This window comes from Eulemur rufifrons, chromosome 11 (genome assembly GCF_041146395.1).
Source record: "Eulemur rufifrons isolate Redbay chromosome 11, OSU_ERuf_1, whole genome shotgun sequence".
Classification (NCBI taxonomy): Eukaryota; Metazoa; Chordata; class Mammalia; order Primates; family Lemuridae; genus Eulemur; species Eulemur rufifrons.
In genome coordinates, this window is record NC_090993.1 from 4,267,099 (window position 1) to 4,288,598 (window position 21,500).

Genomic DNA, 21,500 nt, shown 5'->3' on the forward strand with positions numbered 1-21,500 from the left:
TGGACAACTAAAATATATATATACAAAAAATTAGCCGGGCATGGTGGCGCATGCCTGTAGTCCCAGCTACTCGGGAGGCTGAGGCAGGAGGATCGCTTGAGCCCAGGAGTTTGAGGTTGCTGTGAGCTAGGCTGAAGCCACGGCACTCACTCTAGCCCGGGCAACAGAGTGAGACTCTGTCTCAAAAAAAAATAAATAAATAAAAAAAATAAATAATAAAAAAGAAAATTATATATGCATCAGGGGAAAAAAGACTAGAATTTAACACCTAAATATTAAGAGTGTAACAGTTCTCTCGGGGAAGTTGCTTGTTCTGTGTTTTCTAAGACAAATTTAATATTATTATAAGAAAAAGGTTACTAAAGTAAAAAAGGGAATTCAAGCAAGTTTCAGTTTTTTGGAAAGGGATTCCAAGGAGCTGGAGGGTAAAGGACGTGTGTGCTCCACGAAGCATCCATGACCAGGCGTGTCCAGACACACATAAACACACGTATGCAGATGCACACACATGTCTGCAAGCCTAGCCAGAGCCAGAGTACACACACAGGCAAAGCTGGAGAGGGAGCTGAGTAGAGAATGTTGGTGATTGAAATAAATATTTTACAATAAAATAGGATTTCAAAGCATTTTCCAAATAATAATAATACCATTTATCTTTACAACTTCCTGAATTTGGAGTTAGGAAGGGGGACCCCAGAGGCAGAGTGGCTTGCCTAAAGACAGCCAGGGAGAGTACCAAGGGAAGCAAAGACCCTTCCTTGGTCCCAAAGCAAGAACCACACACAGTCTCAAGATCAGAGGTGCAGGACATGTGGCTGGCAGGCAGGACATAGAAAGTTGTGAAAGTCCAGGACATAGAATAAAACAAAATCACTACACATCTGGTTATGACGGCTCCAGTGAATTTACAAAAGAACTAGACCAGAATATCATTCCCTGGGGCAGTGCCTGGAAACATTTTTATTTAAAACTTCTAAAAAAGCACTCGGCTTACAAGTCAGGTAAACAGGCCAGCAGAACAAAGGAAAAAGACAAAAAGTTAGGGGGAGATCAGAGGAAGGTGAGATATTCCCAGTGGAAGGACCAGGGAAGGACCCTTGGGGAAAGTGGCTTTGAGCCAAGCCTTGCAGATGGATTGGAGATTGAGGCTAGGATAGGAAGGACACAAGAAACAGTAACTCAGAGGAAAAGGACAGGGAGGTCACCGGTGAGCCATTTTCCCAGATCTCAGCGTGGCTACGGGAGTATGGGAAGGGATGGAACCACGTCATGTATTTGCAATGCCAAGTTTAGGAGTTTGAACTTTAGGCAGTGGAGAAGCCAAGGGGGGTTTGAGTATGTGAAGGGCAGCGCCAAGGCCATGTGGTAACATCGGTCTGGTGGCAGTTTGTAAGAAAGGCTGAGGCAGTTGTACAGAAAAGTAGGCACACCAGGTAGAAGCTAAAAAGTGACGAGACATTTAAGATGATGGTCTTACAATTCAATAATTAGAAAACAACCTGGCCGGGCGCGGTGGCTCACGCCTGTCATCCTAGCACTCTGGGAGGCCGAGGTGGGCGGATCGTTTGAGCTCAGGAGTTCAAGACCACCCTGAGCAAGAGCGAGACCCCACCTCTACTAAAAATAGAAAGAAATTATATGGACAGCTAAAAATATATATAGAAAAAATTAGCCGGGCATGGTGGTGCATGCCTGTAGTCCCAGCTACTCGGGAGGCTGAGACAGGAGGATCGCTTGAGCTCAGGAGTTTGAGGTTGCTGTGAGCTAGGCTGACGCCACGGCACTCACTCTAGCCTGGGCAACAGAGTGAGACTCTGTCTCAAAAAAAAAAAAAAAAAAAAAAAAAGAAAACAACCTAATCAAAAAATGGGCCAAAGATGTGAACGGGTGTTTTATCAAAGTAGCCATACGCTTGGCTAGTAAGCACATGAGGCAACGTTCATCATTAGTCATTAGGGAAATGAAAATTAAAACCACACTAGGGTACCACCTCGTACCCACTACAACAACCGTTATCAAAAAGACAGTAACAACATGGTTGAGGATGTGGAGAAATGGGAACCCTCTTACGTTGCTGGTGGCAATGTAAAATGATGCAGCCATTTTGGAAAATAATTTGGCAGTTTCTCAAGAAGGTAAATGTAAAATCACTGTGCCATCCATCAACTCCACTCCTAAATATCTGTCCCAAGAGAAACAAAAACATATGTTCACACAAAGACTTGCACACAAAAGTTCATAGTAGCATTATTTATAAATAGCTAAAAAAGTGGAAACAACCTAAATGTCCCTCAGCTGGTGAATGGACAAATGTAGTATTCTCTATCCAAGGGAATATAATTTGGCAATAAAAGGGAACGAGGCACTGATACGTGCTATTAATACAACACAGATGAACCTCAGAAGCATTACGCTAAGTGAAAGAAACCAAACATGAGAGATCACGTGTCATATGATTTTGTTGCTATGAGATGTTCGGGAAGGGCAGATCTACAGAGATAGCAAGTAGCTGAGTGGTTGTCTGGGGCTGGAGGCAGGAATGTCTGGGGCTTAACCGTAAATGGACATGGCATCGTTTTGGGGGGATGAAACGTTCCAAAACTGATCGATGACGATGGCTGCACCACTCGGTAAATTTACCAAAAAATATTGAACTGTGCATTTGAATAGGGTCAATTTTATCATAGGTGAAATATGTCACTGAAGCTGTTTTTAAAAAGAGATGGGAGCGGCACAAGAGAGGGTGGGAGCGAGTGGTCCGTTTCAGAACCGTCCACACTGGGAGCCTGCACGGAGGTGAGGGGCTGGGAGCAGGCAGGGCTGATCTGGGGGCATGGGAGCTGGGTGGGAGAGATGGAAATAGCGTTTCCAACAAGAAAAGGGGGATGACCATGACGTGTTGACTTAGAAAAGATACAGCCACAAATATCCAATTGTCTTTTCCCTCTGAAGCAAAAGTCCCAGAGTGAGTCACCCTGTGTGCCCGTTTCCGAAACCCCAGCATGTCCAGCTGGGTCCCATGGGGGCTCGGTTCATGTCGAGCAGAGCGTCTTGGGAAAGTGAACCCGGCACTGGGAAGGGCGACAGAGGACACAGCTGGTTGCTGCTGGGAATAGATGAGACTTTTAAAAAAAAAAAAAAGCAAACTGAGAACATGTGCTTAATTTTTTTTAAAAAGTTGTGACATTAGGTCATCTGTAAGGAACTGCTGGAACAAGGTCGCCGGGGCTAGGAGGGGGAGAGCTGTCTCCAACCAAGTCCCATGAGCCTCAGCAGGTGCAGGGCTGCCTGGGAGCAGCCGGGGGAGTCAGACCCTCCCGAGTCAGCTGTGGGCATGGCGGGCAGAGAGGTACACGCAGCCCAGGGAAGTGCTTCAAAGGCCATGCTGGAGACTCGGGAGCCACCCCAGGAACCGTTCAGGGTAGAGCGGGATTTGCAGGGGGTGCGGGAGTCCAGGAATTCCTGCAGTGGGGCTTACAGTCAAGACCTGTTTTGCTAAGCAGGGCTGTTGCTGAGCACACCCTGGACTGCCGTCTCATAGGCCGGGAACCAGCACCACTCTGGTGCTCCTCTGAATTGCTAAAGCCTCTACCGTCACTGCAGCCAACACTCCCTTGGCCACCTCCGCCTCGATGGCACCAGCTGTGCAGGACCTGCTGTCACACCTCCATCAGCCAAAGAAGTCCTCTCGGTTCTAAACCTTCACTAGAAAATCAACAGTCCTGACCTACTCACGTTGGGCTCATTCAGCTCATGCGCTGGAAATGCAGTGTGTCTGGGTGGATGGAAGACGCATGACCTTGGGGAAAAGAAAGAAAGGGATCAGGTGTTCCTGGGTGGGGCGCGGTGACTGCTCACACTGTTCCTTACAAAAAGACTGAGGTGGAGATCAAGTTGTGATCCTTCTTGTTACTTTTCTAATATTAAAAAAAAAAATCACAGGATGTAAATGTAAAGCCTCATTTAAAAACAGCATAAATAAGTGTCAGGGAATTCAAGAGTTATGGTTTCCACAGCAACATGCACGTGACCACCCAACTACTATGAAATAAAGGAAATTAAGCATTTATATTGCCCTTGACATTCAGCCATATGCTAAGCAATCACTTTATTGGTTTATAATTCCTCGTAGCCACCTGTGAGGGGGCAGCCTTCTCACTCCCACGTTAAGGATGGGGAAACCAAGTCCCGGGAGAATAACGATGTGCCCAGAGAGCCCCCGGCCATAGGACTCGCCAGCTAATCCGGCCCCCCAGGTAGCGGCAGGCTGCAGGGGAACTGTCCCTCGCAGGGTTGCACGGAGCGCACCAAGACTGATCGTCACTACATGCCTACCGTGCGCCCATTCTGCTAGTGCGGCCTTTCCAAACCCCTGCCCATGAAGACTGCGTCCCAGGCAACTGAAGAAGCAATAATGAAAAGCAGACGCCTCACAGTTCTGAGTGGGCAAGGACAGGTGAAGAGGGGAGGAGAAGCAATACCCCGTAGCCTTGGTCCAGGCGTGCTCCCATGTAGCCAGTTCCCTGCCTGCGCAGGCCTGCGGACATGCACTGAATGCGAAGGGGGACGTTCCCCCACTGGTCCGGAAGAACGAGGAGCAGCACACACCCAGGGCCTGCAGGAAAGCAGCTGTGCCTCGCAGACCAGATCACCTTCGGGTAGTTTCACTTATTTGACAGATAAAAAGGCCCCACCCGAGGTGAGAGAGCTTTATCTGACAAAGCTTTTATTGTGGAGAATCTTAGCAAATCTCATCTCGCCGATGACCGCTGGTGCATGGATTAAAAGCACAACCAAAGGCTCCGGGCCACAAATTGTGACATGTGCCCCACAGTCCCAAGGCGTGGAGGCCTGAGGCCAGCGGTGGCTCTGGCCTCGTTTCTCATCTTAAGGAAGGATCTGGAAGGAGGAGTAGAGAGCAACAGATGAAATGCAGAGACGAGCTAAATTGAGAGGTGTTGCCAACACTCCCGCAGAAAGTAAAATAAAGTGTGAAAATGAGGGTCTCGAAGGTACCAGAGAATCAAAAGCACAAACGCAAGCCAAAAACATCAAACTGCTACATCAAGGAGATAGCTTCTGAACCTCAGCTTCTGCACGGTGCGCGTTTGGAAAGTAGGTCTCCCCAAAGACAGCAAGAGATGAGAGGCTCAGAATTAATGTAAACTTTTGCTGCATTCAGGCAGGCCCACTTCCTGCAGGAAGCTTCTTCCAGTTAGTCCCATGTATCCGTAACCATCTCCACAATCCCTCTGGGACCGCAGTCTCATCTTCCCCGTAACACCGTAGCTGTGCTTAAGCTGTGCGTGAATCTGTTTTCATTTGCCCTCTTTTCTCTACAAAATTGATGATGCCTTGTGTTAGTCCGTTTTGTGTTGCTATAAAGGAAACACCTGAGGCTGGGTAATTTACAAAGAAAAGAGGCGAGTTTGGCTCACAGTTGTGCAGATTGTACAAGAAACATGGCACCAGCATCTGCTTCTGGTGAGGGCTGCAGGGACCTTCCCATCGAGGCAGAGGCGAAGGGGAGCAGGTGTGTCACGTAGCTAGAGAAGGAGAAAAGGAGGTGCCAGCCTCTTTTAACACAATGACTGCCAGACTAGAAAAAAAATTTTTTTTCCTTGGAGCCATGGTTTTTTATTATGAAAATAGAATAAAAACTTTGAAAACAAAACGTTGCTTTCTAATGTAATGAAAGATTTGTTATTTTTTATTGTTTTCTATGCGTGTGTTATATGCAACTTGAAAAATAGTTCTCTCGGCTCCCCAGGTGAAGAGACGTGTGAGTTACATATGCTTCATGAAGCCCCAGGCTCAAAACTAACGTGAGTTAAATACAACTCACGTGGCAGTTAATGTGTTAAACAACCAGCTCTAATGTGAGTTAACAGAGAAAACTCACTTACTACCAGGGGGAGGGCACCAAGCCATTCATGAGGGATCTTCCCCCATGACCCAAACACTGCCCACCTAGGCTCCATCTCCAACATTGGGGATCAAATTTGAACATGAAGGCCGGGCACGGTGGCTCCTGCCTGTAATCCTAGCACTCTGGGAGGTCCAGAGGGGAGGATCGCTTGAGATCAGGAGTTAGAGACAAACCTGAGCAAGAGCGAGACCCTGTCTCTAACTAAAAATAGAAAAAACTAGCCAGGTGACTAAAAATAGAAAAACTAGCTGGGTGTGGTGGCACGCGCCTGTAGTCCCAGCTACAGGTGAGGCTGAGGCAGGAGGATTGTTTGAGCCCAGGAGTTTGAGGTTGTTGTGAGCTGTGATGACGCCACGGCACTCTAGCCTGGGTGACAAAGTGAGACGCTGTCTCAAAAAAATTTAAAAAATTTAAAAAATCTTTTAAATCTCAACATGAGATTTGGAAGGGCCAAATATCCAAACCGTATCATTCATAAAGAGTTCTAAAGCCAGTGTATGATGCTAAGGTGCAATATGATTATTAATTACAGAGCTCTGATTGAAGATTTGAGATGTCCACTTAATGGGACAAAATTATGTGCACCATCCCACGTAAACGGTGAGCTCCCTGAGGCCAAGTCAGGTCCTTAATCTTTATGTCCCTAACAGCACGTCGCTGGGTGTGGCTCTTATTACATGTATATGGAGGAAATCTATGTGTATTATGTTTCCAATGCTTTGCTTTTCGTGTGAAATCGCTCAGTTGAAACTTCATCTAAAATATTGCATTCTGTTCTGAACGTCTTATAGCCCAAAAGATAAATGTAGTGTATGATCACAATAATTAAAGAACTTAGAGGGGATGGCTTAAACGTGAAGACGGAAGCAACTAGAATATGTATAAAGTCTAAAAATAACTATGATAAAACAAGACTATTTTCAGTAAGTCCATTTCTAGGGGTGAGAACAAAGAAACACAAATAGTTTAGGAGATTAAAAAGCAGTGATGAGTTTAAATTGAAGTTAAGAACGTGTAGGCAAGCTTTCAAGGTAAAAATAACGACTGTGAAAATCTAGCAGACTGTGAAGTCATCTTCCTGAGCTACTGGAGCCAAGCCCATCACTGCTGAATTTCAAATGACACCTGCAAGATCCTCCGTTGCAATATTCAATTCTCTGCCAGCTTTGAACAGTACTCTTCAGCAGTTGGGTCTTCAGGATAATTTATACTCAGTGATTAGGATTTCCCCCTGTTCTTCTGTGGGTAAAGTTAACGTAATTATTTCACTTATCACTCTGAGGAACCCCCAAACACAAAAAGACTAAATGATATGCCCAACATCACGAAAGATGTCAACATGGCAAGGAAAGGGTTAGGAATGGGTTAGAATTCCAGACTGCAAAGCACACATCTCTCTTCTTACCTCTCTCTTTGCTAACAGTGAGCATGTAATGTTGCTGCTCCAGGATTCCCTGACCCAGAGTCCTGCTCCTGGCTTGTGTTTCAGACTGTCAAGCATTACGTTCAGATAATCTTTATTTTTACGTTATTGACAAAGATACATAGATTTATTAAAACCCTTCCCTCTTGCACATTCCTGTAGCTGAGATCCCCAGAACTGGTGTTTCCACTCCTTGGGGGTGGAGGGCAACGTAATCTAACATTTAAGAACTTGAGCTCCAAAGTCAGACAACCTGGGTTCAAATTCTGGCCCTGCAGTTTTCTAGCTGTGCAATCTTGAGCAAAGTACTTGGCCTCCATGTTCTCCCTCCTCGTCTATAAAATGGGGATGAATAATAACGCTTGCCTCATGAGGACTAAATTAGGCTATTTATATGAAAGGCTTAGGACAGGGCTTGGCACATAGTATAGTTTGATAAAATTTCAGCTATCAAGTCCAGCACCTGCACATTTGAAAAAAAAAAAAAAAATCAGCTACAATCATTACCTTTGGTGATTGGAGGCAGACATTCCCACCACTTGGGGACACTGAAGTCTGACAGACCTTAATCCTTGAAATCAGCCTGCGTCACCGATCTCTTTCTTGGAGAAAGTCATTTTCCACCAAAAAGGTACAACTGGGGAAAAAGCAAGAAGAGAACGCAGGGTGGACACGTCCTGCCTCCGGTGGACGGTCAGCCCGTTCTCCGCTCTCGCGTACCGCCTTGGTATCGCGGGAGCGGGAAGCCCGGGGACCGCGTCTCCCAGGTATGAGCGGTCCAGGTGAGACTGGCCGATGAGAGGCACGCAAGCGACACTTGGACGATGGGAGAGATGCAAGCCTTCCTTTGGCTCCCCCTTCAGCAGCGGGCAAACACGGCAGCTTGCATTTTGCTCTGGCGTTGGAGCGTGTCCCCAGTGCCGCAGGCAAACGTGACATTGGCGATGGTTCCTGCGTGACATTGGCGATGGTTCCCGCTTCTCTGTAGCTAGTGGTGGGCCCGAGAGGTACACACGTCTTTCCCTTCCCTTTGCACCTCCACCCTTCCGGTGACTTTGCAATCCCCCAACTCCTTCTGTTAAATCTCTTCTCGCTCTGAATACCTAGAGAGGTTTCTGTTTTGCTGATTGATTCATTGCCCACAAGGTGGGCAGTCTCAACATGTTGATTCAACAACTATTTATTGTAGTACCTAAGAGCAGGGCAATGTTCTGGGTGTTAAGAACACAGCAGCAAACCAAACAGGAGACCCTGCCCTCCTGGAACTTATATTTTAGTGGAAATAAATGAACAAACTAACAAATATGTTAGGAGTTGATAAGTGCAGGACAAGGAGGATAGACAGTGTGGGGCGGGGCAGGAACTTATTCTCATAAGTACACTTATTTCTCACAGCCGGGAGGCTGGGAGTCCCAGATCGGAGTGCCAGCATGACCAAGCCTGGCGAGGGCCTGCTTTTAGTCTGTAGGCAACTGTCTTCCCGTATCCTCCCATGGCAGAAAGAGGCGGCTGGGTCTCTGGCCTCTTCTTACAGGGCACTAGTCCCGTCCATGAGGCGCCACCCTCGAGGCCTAATCACCTCCCAACAGCCCCGCCTCCAAGGACTGTCACATTGGGATTAGGATTCAACTTATGAATTTGGGGTGGGGGGAACAAACATTCAGTACATTGCACCCCTGGAACCTGTGAATGTGCCCATATTTGGAAATAGGGTTTTTAGATGTAACTGGGTTAAGAATCTGCAGATAAGATCATCCTGGACTGAGGGTGGTCCCTAAATCCAGGGGCTGGTGTCTCTGAGAGAAAGGAGAGGGCGATGGGAGACTCAGGCACCGAGGAGACACACAGCAGGGAGGGCCGTGTGAAGCAGGGGCGATCAGTGACGCTGCTGAGCCTGGAGCTGGCAGGAGCTGGGAGAGGCAAGGAAGGATCCTCCCCTGGAACCTTCCGGAGAGAGCGTGGCCCTGCTGTCTGTCACCTTGATTCTGGACTTCTGGCCTCCAGAACTGGGAGAAAATAAATTTCTTCTGTTCTGGGCCATCCAGTTTGTCACACCTTGTCCTGGAATCTAACGTGTTAACGCATCGCCTCAGTCCACAGAACGACACCCAGACGCACCTCTCACCCTAACCCTAACCCTGGCCTCCCGTCCTTCCAGTCTTTTCCTTTGTCTTTTCCTTTCCTTCGTCCTGCTGGGCTTTCCTCTCGCACCTCCCACCTCTGGTCCCCTTCTCTTTTCTTCCTGCCTCTCTTTCCTAGCCTCCCCTGGGCATGCCGGGGCCGGGGGGACCCCTGGACCCCGTGCCGGCCCCCCGGAGTCTCCCATGATGAACGCTGGCTTTATGCTTTCTGTGCTCCACACTTCACCGTGGGAGAGCAGGAACCTCTCATTTGCAGCAAAAGCCACAGAAAATAAGCAAATAACTGCGCAATCGTGTCATTACTGAGTCTTAGCCCACTTCCACCCCGGCCCCCCTCGCCGTCTCTCTCGTCCGGGTCATCCTCTCTCCTGATACCAGTAATTTCAGTCATTTTCTGTTGCTTTCCTGAGAATTCTCATTTTCTAAAGGAGAAAGGCCACGTCGTCTCTCCCCGGCCTGGCGGGTGCAGGGGCTGCCGTGCTGGGGGAGAGTACAGTGCGACGAGGATGGGTGGGGAACCTGTCACCCCATTTTCTAGCAGCAGGGAGTGAGCAGAGGAAACAACCTAGGGGGAAGAAGAGACTTCTAATTCCTCCCTTCCTGGTTTCTTTTCTTCCCCTGCAGCCTTCCTGGGCCCTCGGGTTTTCTCTCGCCCAGCCAGAACAAAGAATAAGATGTCCTAGCGGTACATATAAAATGTCATTAAATGGCCTCGCGGGGCTCTGCTATCACCCCCCAAGCCCCATTCATAAATCACCATGGACAGGTGTGTGTGCGCGCAGAAGTCCTCTTTTTGTGTCCTTTAAAATTCCTTTATTAGAGAAATACGTGCACAATGGTTTAAAAATCAAACAATTATCAAAAGGCTTATTTTTTTCAACCCCCTGTCGCAGCCATCCCCTCCCCGCCCCACCGGGGCCCTCTCCTCTGAGGTGGCCGTTTTGAACGGTTTGAGGCCTTTACTTTCATTTTTCTAAATGTCATCACCCTGCTGTTTCTGATGGAAACGTCGAGACGTCAGCTCTGTACTCTGCGGCGGCGCAGGAAGGTTTAGCTGCTATTCCCCAACTCCCCGCTTGTCCCCCCCCCCCAGCAGTGACACTAATAAAAAGACAACCAGCTCGTATTTATAGAGCCCTCACCAGGCGTCAGGCGCTGCTATCTTCTGACGTGCTCATCTCCCTTTCCTCCCTGGGGTCCTTCCCTGGCTGGGCTCCCTCATGGGGTCTGTCCCTTCTCCCCATCTCTGAAGGACAGGGCACCGGGCTGGCCCTCAGGCCTCCTCCCTTCTCCATCCGCCCTCCCTGCGCCCTGGCGGTCTCTCACCAGGCTCATGCCTCCAAGCGTCACCCCGACACTGGTGGCTCCCAGGCTCCTAGCTTCAGCCCTGACCCCAGCTGCTATTTCCCAACTCTCTTGTGCGCAGGTAAGTTCATTCTGTCCCCTCAACAGCTGTACCTCTTGTACACCATAAAATTTCCCAGTATTCTGACTCAGTAAGGCCAGATGTTCAGAACAGGTGAGGCTTCTAAAGACCAAGAGACAGTTGCCACTACCGCACACGCCAGTGTCCGCTCAGTCGTCTTCTCTCTAGATTCAGTTAGCTCAGCTCCTTTAGCTGCTGCATAAATGGGGACTTGGACAAGCTGGATCAGCAAATTAAAATGTCTACACTCAGTTATGATCATCTCAGATGAGATTTGTAATTGGCCCTTAAGGAATCAATTATTGGCCGGGCGCGGTGGCTCACGCCTGTAATCCTAGCACTCTGGGAGGCCGAGGCGGGTGGATCGCTCAAGGTCAGGAGTTCGAGACCAGCCTGAGCAAGAGCGAGACCCTGTCTCTACTAAAAATAGAAAAAAATTATATGGACAACTAAAAATATATATATAGAAAAATTAGTCGGGCATCGTGGCGCATGCTTGTAGTCCCAGCTACTCGGGAGGCTGAGGCAGGAGGATCGCTTGAGCCCAGGAGTTTGAGGTTGCTGTGAGCTAGGCTGACGCCACGGCACTCACTCTAGCCTGGGCAACAGAGTGAGACTCTGTCTCAAAAAAAAAAAAAAAAAAGGAATCAATTATTGATAGGCATTTCAATCACTCTCCTTCCACATTCAAATTGCTGAAGAGTTTGTTGTTGTTTTGAAAAGAAGCCTTTGTCCTATCGCTGCTCATTTTCAATCTGTGGCCATTCTGCCTCCCTCCAGACCTTTATATGCAAACCTGGGGTCGTTACAGTCATTCTTCATTTTGTCAGTTTAATCAATTTGAAGGTAACATGAGTTTTATTGCAGAAAATAAATAACAACCCATTTTCGTGTTAAAAGGTTTTTAAAATAGTTTTTAAATAAATAGCAACTTGTCAAATCTGTTATTCCATAAGTCTAGACATACTAAAATTTTACGTTTTAAATTGTTATGATCATCTTTAGAAAACAAAACATCTTGAAAGAGTTACATCACAAGGTATGAAATATCAGATACAGAAACGGCAAGGTAAAATGTAAAGTTAGTAAGGACAAGCAAGTTTTTAAATTATCCTTCCAATTAGAAATGCGAACATTTAACTTTCATCTATCACCATCATTGTTATGTAGTCCCTGTAATGAATTGCATTCGAGTCTGGGTCAATTGCAGCGGATAACATTTCTTCCATTTCCTCTTGAGAAAAAGGCTCACCTGGAGGGACAAGAAGGGAAAATCGTCACTTACAATCATCTGATTCTCTTTTCTTTCTCCTTCCACCAGCCAGCTTGACCGCCACGGAGCCACACAGGCCCGCACTGTGTCACTGGTCACCCTCCCTGGCGCTGCGCAGCCATCATTGTGATACCCCAGACACTCAGCGCGCTGTCAACAGCACAACAGAGTGACTACAGTCAACAGTAAGTTACGGTTTAAAATAACTAACAGAGTAAAATTGGAATGTTCCTAACACAAGGAAATGATAAACGCCTGAGGTGATAGATACCCCAGTTACCCTGATTTGATTAATTCACGTTGTATACCTGTATCAAAACATCATATGTACCCTATAAATATATACAACTATTATAGACCCATAACAATTAAAAATTAAAAAAAAATTTTTGTTTAAAGACCATTCTGTTGTACACCCTGGCAGATTCTGGACTTATTTTCCCCGCAGATATCATAGATAAGCAACTTACATTAATAGAATCCACCATTTGGCTAAAACAGCAGGAGTACATAAACACATCATGAACAGGATTGCTTGAGCTCAAGAGTTTAAGACCAGTATGAGCAAGAGCAAGACCCTATCTCTACTAAAAACAGAAAAAAATTAGCCAGATAGAAAAAAAAAAAAAACATTAGCCGGGCATGGTGGCCCACATCTGTAGTCCCAGCTACTCGGGAGGCTGAGGCAGGAGGATCGCTTGAGCCCAGGAGTCTGAGGTTGCTGTGAGCGAGGCTGATGCCACGGCACTCACTCTAGCCTGGGCAACAGAGTGAGACTCTGTCTCAATAAATAAATAAATAAATAATTTAAAACATTCTGAGATCTTCCCTGTTGCTAAATACTATCTGATGCAATACACATTCCTGGACACATGTGGACTTCTATCTTGTAGGAACTTGACTCAGTGTGATTTATGTTTATCATAGGACATCTGGGCATTTAGAATGCGTATTCTCAAACCGATTAATGTGTCTGATGCTCCATGGGGACTGTGAAAAGATTGTGCAAGTAACTTTAATCCATATTGTTATAAAGCACAGATATATTCAAAAACACTTTGTGGAATTCTGAGAATCTAAAAGCACCAATTCTTACCAGGCTATTTAACTAGACTAGTCAACTGTGATTACACTTAGCTGATGGGTCTGTTATACTAAATAATTCTATAGTACTTTACATCTTATATATCACTATTAGACATATGAGTTCATATAATATGGAAGATATTCAGTCATATTTGTTGAATGATTGAAACCATGTGTATTCTTATCTGAAAATAATTGTTGTATGCTTAGTCTACTGAGATACCTAATAGTTGATCTTTAAGTATTAATACTATTAACTCTGTAAATATACCTTTTTGGAAATTGTCACACAGCACCTCCAAGCAATCACATGACTGTATCGTCACCGTACACACTGCAGTCTGTTCCTGATTTCCCCGTTTTAGTCAGTAGCGTAACCATAACACCTGTCCTCCATGTCAAAGCCTTGTTACTTTTGACTCAGCTCCCATCTTTGTCCCCAGCACTTTGACCCATGGATCCTGATGCAGACAGTCCCACGTATCAATCCTTTCTTTCCATTGCCATTGTCCTTATTAGAGTACCTTCAAAATGCTGAAACAGCCTTCTAACAGGTCTCCCTTGTCTAACCTCTTTCTCCCTCATCTAACAAACCTACCAGCACCCGAACAGCCTTCCCACAATCACTCTTGCACCTTGTGACTCATCTGCTCAGAATCCTACAATACTTCTCCATTGCCCACAAGATGAATTCCAAAGTCCTGAGCCCAAGATTCTACAATTTAGTCCCCGTAACTCTATCTAAATTCATCTCCTACTATTTGCTGGCTTTACCCTCTGGATGAGCTGGGCCTGTCTTCTCACAGGCTTCTGAAATACCAGGCTCATTCCTACCTCCCAGTTTTTGTTCAGACTGGTTTACCCATCTATAATGGCTCCCGTCAGCCGCCCCTCCACCTTGTTTTCCTTCAGCTACTCATTCATCACTTAATTCGACAAACATTTGTTGAGATCTCCCATGTGTGAGGGTACTATAATGCATTGGGTTTTACCCCTGCCCTAAACAGCTCACCGTATAAATTCCACCATGTTAAGAACCCTGTTTTCTCTGGAAGTCTTCCCAGACCAAGCCTTCCAGGATGGTGTAGCCTACACTGATCTTCTGATATTTATTTTTCTATTGTCTTCTACTGTGAAATGTTCTATAAGTTTTATTTCCCCAATAAGATTGCAACATCCTTGAGGGAGAAGCAGAGTTCAGTATCATCATACCTTAGTATCCTCACTAAATGCCACACAGTAGGTACACAATAGTAACGAAATTGAACTGCTTTGGCCATTTTGACAAAATTCATGTTGCCTGATATAACCTAGGATGTACTTCCTTTAAAGTTAATCTAATCCTTAGGATTAAGAGGCTGATGCTTTGAAAGTCATGGCATTCCCATCAAAATTAATCCCTAAGAGAGTTCTAACAATGGCCTAAGAGTTCCTGGGAGGCAGCTCTGATCCTCACGTCATTCGCACCCCCACTGCCTGTATTCCCATCGAATGGTGGAGCGAGTAAACATGGTCAAACCAGTTGTGCATGTACATGCAGTCTTAGTCGTCCCGACTCAAAACTACTTGCTCTCAGATTCTGTCTCAGTTTGCTCAGTGACTCTGAATCATTCAGGACTCAGTTTGTAAACCAGCGAACTGAACAAAGGAGACAGAACCCTAACATTGTATGGGAGGAGGAGGGGTGACCAGCCTGAGCATCGTTTCAAGAGATGCCCACCAGGCTACAGACCTTCAGGGAAAACAGATTTACACATCAGCCTAAACAGGGAGAATTCCTAAAGGAAATATAAGTGTGCAGGTATCATGCGTGTGTATGTGTATATTCCATGTTCACAACAAATATATATAGCTGCATTAATATAAAAATTTTTTGCGTGACTTCATATTCAGTTGAGGGTGTGTTATCTGTACCTTCACCAACTGAAAAACTCTTTAAAAAGAAATTTTTTTTAAAAAAGGAATTTTTAAGGCCGGGCGCAGTGGCTCACGCCTGTAATCCTAGCACTCTGGGAGGCCGAGGCAGGTGGATCGCTCGAGGTCAGGAGTTCGAGACCAGCCTGAGCAAGAGCGAGACCTCGTCTCTACTAAAAATAGAAAGAAATTATCTGGACAACTAAAGATATATATAGAAAAAATTAGCCGGGCATGGTGGCGCATGCCTGTAGTCCCAGCTACTCGGGAGGCTGAGGCAGGAGGATCGCTTAAGCCCAGGAGTTTGAGGTTGCTGTGAGCTAGGCTGACGCCACGGCACTCACTCTAGCCCGGGCAACAGAGCGAGACTCTGTCTCAAAAAAAAAAAAAAGGAATTTTTATATACTCCAATTGAAATCTTCAGTCTAGTAACAGGCACTAATTATGGAGGTTGATAGTTGATGTTTTCCAGGTTGCGTAACTTTTATCTGGAGACACTCTGAATGGAGTGACTGCAATTTATAGAAGTTATCACTACACTTTACAAAACCCTATGAGGCAACCAGTCCCTCTCCCCTTACTTTACTCTTTGTCTTCTCAACCCCCACAAAACAGAAACCATCCCAAAACAATAGGAAGAGTTTCATCCACCTGGGTGACTGAAACAAAAAAAAAGAATAGGAAGAGTAAATAACTTTTGAACCAGAATGACTGATTTTAAAAATATCCCCTGGAACTTTTGCATAATTATTAAAATTATTAATTCCTTTACATAAATCACTGTTATAAGTAATAAATCACTCTTACCTTCTTCAGTCATATACTTGATCAGTTCTTCCTTAGTAAGAAACCCACGTTTGGCAGAATCTAAAACCTAAGGGGAAAGAAAAGATATTATATTTTTTGTTTGGTGAATAATTTCTACATGAGGAATTTGTCATATAAACATATATATATATATATATATATATATATATATAAAAATCTGGAGCTTACATACTTCAAAAGCTCGAAGGAGGACATCCTCTGGAACTGGTCTGAATCTATAATCATGCAATAAAATGAGTAAATGCCATAGTATTTACCTCAGTCTTTACAGAATAAATGACCACCTAAAACAAAATAAAAGCTGCTAACATACTGGGGTGATAATACTTCCCTCACTGAAAGCTTTTTGGATTTCTAGACATGAAAGTTGAAAGTCTCACACCGCTACAGGAGATACTTAGCGCAAAATCACTGACATGTTTGATGTGGTCTACAAGCTTTTTGGAAATCAATTTATCTGGGCACAAAACCTCTACAATAAACCAACTATGGTAAGCTAAGGCTATACTTGTGCTAGAAAAATAATTAGGATTCATATTTATCATTGATAATTCAAAACAGAAGATAATAAGAATGTTGATTTATGTTATGTGTAGCTTATCTGCCCTTTAATCATGCTTTGCTTGGACTAATAATAATGTGGCTGATATTTCTAAGCACATACCATCTGGCAGTTCAGAAGTATACTGAAAGGTTACAAGGAAGCTATCCTAAGATTTATTGGTTAAATATAATAGACAAAGTGAAAACACCAAGTGTTTTGAAATTAATGTAATTCTGATCATTACTTTGTCTTAACAATTGCATTTACTGGCCGGGCATGATGGCTCACGCCTGTAATCCTAGCACTCTACGAGGCCGAGGTGGGAGGATTGCTTGAGATCAGGAGTTCAAGACCAGCCTCACCAAGAGTGAGACCCCATCTCTACTAAAAATAGAAAAAGTTAGCCAGGAGTGGTGGCATGCGCCTGTAGTCCCGGCTACTCGGGAGGCTGAGGCAGAAGGATCGCCTGAGCCCAGGAGTTTGAGGTTGCTGTGAGCTAGGCTGATGCCACGGCACTCTAGCCCAGGCAACAGAGCAAGACTCTGTCTCAAAAAAAAGAAAAAAAAAATGCATTTATTTATTTACCTCCGTTCTAGTAGTATTTCAGTCATCAGTGGAAGAAATTTTTCGTATCGAATGTATCCAGTGGGTTCTTCATCCTCCACCTAAACATTCAATAAATAGATAGCCATTTATTCATTCAACAAATGCAACCACTTTTTCCAAGCACTGTGCCAAGTGCTGGGGATTTGCTGGTGAGCGCACTCGGGCATGGTCCCTGCTCGCAGAGCTTATGTTCCAGTAGGGGAGGCGTATATTCATCAGGAAACAACAAAGCAGAGAGACTATAAATTTATACAAGCACAATTACGTGAAGGAGCAAGGGTCTATAAGAGGACATAAGAAAGGAAGCTTTTTAGACCAGGAGATCAAGGAAGTCATCCATGAGGAAATAACACTCGAGCTGGTTTATAAAGGGTGAGCAAAAGGTAACATGACAAAGACAGCGGGGGAGACTCTCACACGGGAGAAACTGCGTGCACTGGGACTCCGCGGTGACACACAGGAGGCTCCGAGGCTGTAGCACAGGGAGCCAGGAGGAGAATGTTTCAAGATGAGGCTGGAGGGGGGGAGGGTGAAAAAAAAAAAAAAAAAAAAAAAGATGAGGCTGGAGAGAGAGGCAGGGACCAGACCCTGCATGGCCTTATCACCCATGAAAGTGACTTCGGTTGTTATCCTAAGAACAGCCGGAAGTCGCTGACGGTCTCATAGATGTGCGCTTTGCAGGGTCGAGGTGGTTGAGGGTGAGGCAGCTTCTTCAGCATTCTGAGCAGATACGACGAGGGCTTGGAGGGGAGCGGTGGCCAGGAAGAGAGAAGTGGATGGTTTCAAGAAATATTTAAGCAGTAAAATCGATAGGACGTGGCGCTGCCTCCATTATGGGTAAGGATGAGAAAAGCGTGGCGTCAAGGACGACGCCCGGGACACTGACCTGCACCACTGGGTGAGGTGACGCCTTCCCCCGAGACGAGGAACCCTGAATCAGGGACCTGGCTAGGGACCAATCCCTACATCAAGGACCAAACTATATCTCAGATCACAATAGTTATTAAATACCTACATGGCAAATGGAACCTTGTTTACCAGCACTAAAGAGACCACTGTACCTGAGAAAGAGAATTCTTGGCACTTGGCACTATTAGAGGAGAATGAAACAGATCCCAGCCCACGGGTTTAACTTTGATGGAAAAGCTGAACAAAACACCATTGACCTTAACTTTTAAGTCAGGCCATTTATAAGGAGCTATAAATTTTCCACTGCCTTTCAAAAATCCTATTAAAAGACTCATAGATCCCAATTCAATGGATGAGCTTTTAACAGATTTATTCTTTGAGCAAAAAAATAAGAAATCTATAGGATGCTACTAAGTGGAACACACTGTCATCCAAATGACAACTATTTTTTAACGTTTACATTAGATTCACAACTAGTGAGAGTGGAGCCCCCAGACTACACTATCAGCAGAGAAAATTTAATCCATTTAATGGCAGAATGATGTGTTCCGGAATTTCTGAGCCCACCAAAGCATGAACAATTGTCTTCAGCTGCCCCTAGGTCCAAGGTGAGCATTTTGCAAATTAACGTTCATATAGCTCGGATGCACTTGAGCAGCAAGCTCTCTGCAACCCCGACCCCGGAGCCTCTTACAGATCAAATGTCAGTCTCATGAGATTACCCATGGAGTGATAATTTTAAAATTAAAATCTTGAGTTGCTACTCTGATTCCTGCAGAAATTTTCTCCAGAAGCATGAATAATGGTTGCTTCCCCTTCCTCCACCCCCAGCAAACCACCGTAGAGCAGACAGTCTCACCCTTTAAAAGGTCCAAACCCCTCTTTATCTTACGGGCATCCTCATCAATCTAAAACTGCTTTTAGTTTTTCCAAAGGAAAACTAGACAGCTCTAGTTATAGATGGTTATAGACAGCTCTATAATTCTGTCTCCATCATGTAAGAACTCGCAAAGGACACATAACATGTGCCTCACGTTGCTTCCTGGTTCCCTCACAACTCACAAATCTTCACTGAGGCGAACACTACGGTGAAAACTGCAGATTATTCTTCCCTGATAGATCTTTGTGGAGCCAAAATTACACGAAAATAAGTTAAAACAAGATAGCCAACTAATCAAAATAACAGAAGAGGCATAAATTTTCTTTGGCATTTTTTAAAAGAGGCATGATGAATAAACAGAGGCCCGTGGTTAAAAAGTAAGAAGAAAAATGGTTAAGTCCACCTTCAGCTTGGGTAGAAATTGTAAAAATCTTTCCATGACTCAACACTGTCCTCTAGAGGCCATATGTAATGTGTTCATTTGTACAAAAACATGTATAAGCAATGGCATTGAAAATAATATATGATAATTCTAAATATAGCATTCATGGGGTGTTTGATATGTGCCAGACACTATCTTATATTATAAAAGGATTTTTATATTTAAATAACCTTTTGATTTTAGAATAGTTCTAGATATACAGAAAAGTTGCACTGACCTCTCTTTACCATGCCCTGGTAGAGTTTTTGCTCACTCTCCATGCCCCCCTTCTTGGATCGGATGAGGACTTTCATTTCACTCCTAAGTAGTTTTCTGCTTTGATCTAATCCTGAAAGCCAGGAGCAGGCCATGGTGAGTTTAGAAACAACAGATACAGAGCAGCCAACTTTTTGGTCCTAGCCCTGGACACTCAACACCTGGTTCACAGTACAGCTCTTTCAGACGACAACTATGGTAGCCATGGCGATGCACCTCTTCAATCTCCAAAGGCAGGAAACCTTACTGAATGACGTCCCCGGCCATCATGTTTGAGCCAAGGCCACACTTCCCGTGGGCTTCTCCCAGCCAGTAACTGAGGGTTAAATCCCAGCACGATCCGGCTGGGGAAGTGCTGGGCCAGATGAGGGAGGACAGAGACTGCACGCTGACACAGCGGGAGGAAGAGCTGGCCTGGACTCAGAGGAGCTGCGGCGGTGTCCCTGAGACCGGATGAGAGCGCTTGACCCAGAGGGCTGGAATACACGACTGGGTAAGCAAAAACCCATCAACTTCAGGTACTTTCTCAGGATACAAAACCTAATGATCTGGCAAGGACCCTAGGAGATAGGGCAAACTACTGCTAGGGTGACTGACTCTTAGAGACCTGGAACAAGTGGTATCAAGCAGAAGCAAAGTTGAAGAGGGACCCAAGGGGAATCGTGGAGATGGTTAACAGAGCACAGCATGTTTAGGAGCAGAACAGACGGGCAGCTAACGAGGATCCTGCCTAATGTCTGCAACTAAAAAAGGGCAAGAATGGGGGAGCAGAGGCTGCCAATGGTCACGCCAGTAGAAGTCATAATCCTTGCCTAGTTGCTAAGCCTGAGTCAACAATCTTACCAACATAGGTCTTATTTTCCAAAGATCTTTTAGTTCTTCTTTGTAATTAGTTTAAATTCTCCCTAATGCCACTTAGCTTTGAACTTCAAAGGACGGAGATCTTTACCTACGTAAAGGATGCGGGGCTGTGCCTCAGAGAGCTCCTCCCAGGCCCGGGGCCCTCTCCCTGGGAGTGGGCAGAACCCCAGGGAAACAGTCCACGTGGTGGGAGTCCAGGCACCAGCAAGAGCAGAGGAGCAACCACTCACCACAGCCCTTTGGCTTAGACTGGCCATTGCAGGACCCACCTGCCAGGTCCTGGGCCACCCTCCATGGAGTGCCCAGCGCCAGGCTAGGGGCAGCAGCCTGCCCACAGAACACAAGGCCCTGGCTCAGGCCTAAAGCAGGAAGGCAGCTAGGTAGGAGCAGCAGGGCAAGGGCCCTGTCTCCCCACTGACCAGGCAGGGCGGCAGAGAAGAACCTTCACTACCTACTGGGGCCGGGCCGGGGGCAGTGACAATCTGGGAAGAGAAGGGGAAGGCAGTCAGTGAGGCAGGGGCTTGGAGGAAGGGCCCATAGCGGCCCCTCCAAAGAAGGGGTACCCTGTCCACAAATCATTGTGAGAAGGTCACTCCTTGCGCAGGCACCACTCCAGCGTCTGGCCCACCCCTGTCGTGCTCACCACACAGAAGCCCCTGCATTCCAGTTGTCTAGGACTGTGCGGGGAAGGTCACTGACGTAGTCCTCACAAAAGTTGTTTCCCAGGATGCTTTGCTTTGAGGCCCCTAGATGCTGCATCGGCTCCGCAACCCAGTGCTCGTCGCCTACCACGGCCGGGGGCTCGTCGCCCGCTATGTGGGGCTCGTCGCCCGCTATGTGGGGCCCACCTCCCTGAGGATCTGGGTGCTGATGAGCAGGGGGGCACGGTGCATCCCCGCCAGGCCTCCACCCCATGGCTCTGGGCCGGGCGCTCACGCCAGCCCACATCGGGACTGTGACCCGCCCAAACATACGTTTAAATA

The 21,500-nt window shown here is 46.0% G+C and overlaps 1 protein-coding gene and 1 pseudogene across 1 annotated transcript in view; both read right to left on the reverse strand.

The window, feature by feature from the left end:
* Positions 1-11,981: 11,981 nt before the first annotated feature.
* EFCAB2 (EF-hand calcium binding domain 2) overlaps positions 11,982-21,500 on the reverse strand; it is a 37,053-nt gene continuing 27,534 nt past the window's right edge. Inside the window, exons 4-7 of the mRNA XM_069484639.1 lie at positions 17,150-17,229; positions 16,193-16,235; positions 16,000-16,066; positions 11,982-12,171 (exon numbers count right to left, since the gene is read on the reverse strand). Of these exons, the coding sequence (XP_069340740.1) occupies positions 12,056-12,171; positions 16,000-16,066; positions 16,193-16,235; positions 17,150-17,229 (306 nt within the window). The 3' untranslated portion in view covers positions 11,982-12,055. The remainder of the gene's footprint in view (positions 12,172-15,999; positions 16,067-16,192; positions 16,236-17,149; positions 17,230-21,500) is intronic.
* LOC138393428 (GTP cyclohydrolase 1 feedback regulatory protein pseudogene) lies at positions 21,107-21,410 on the reverse strand (annotated as a pseudogene).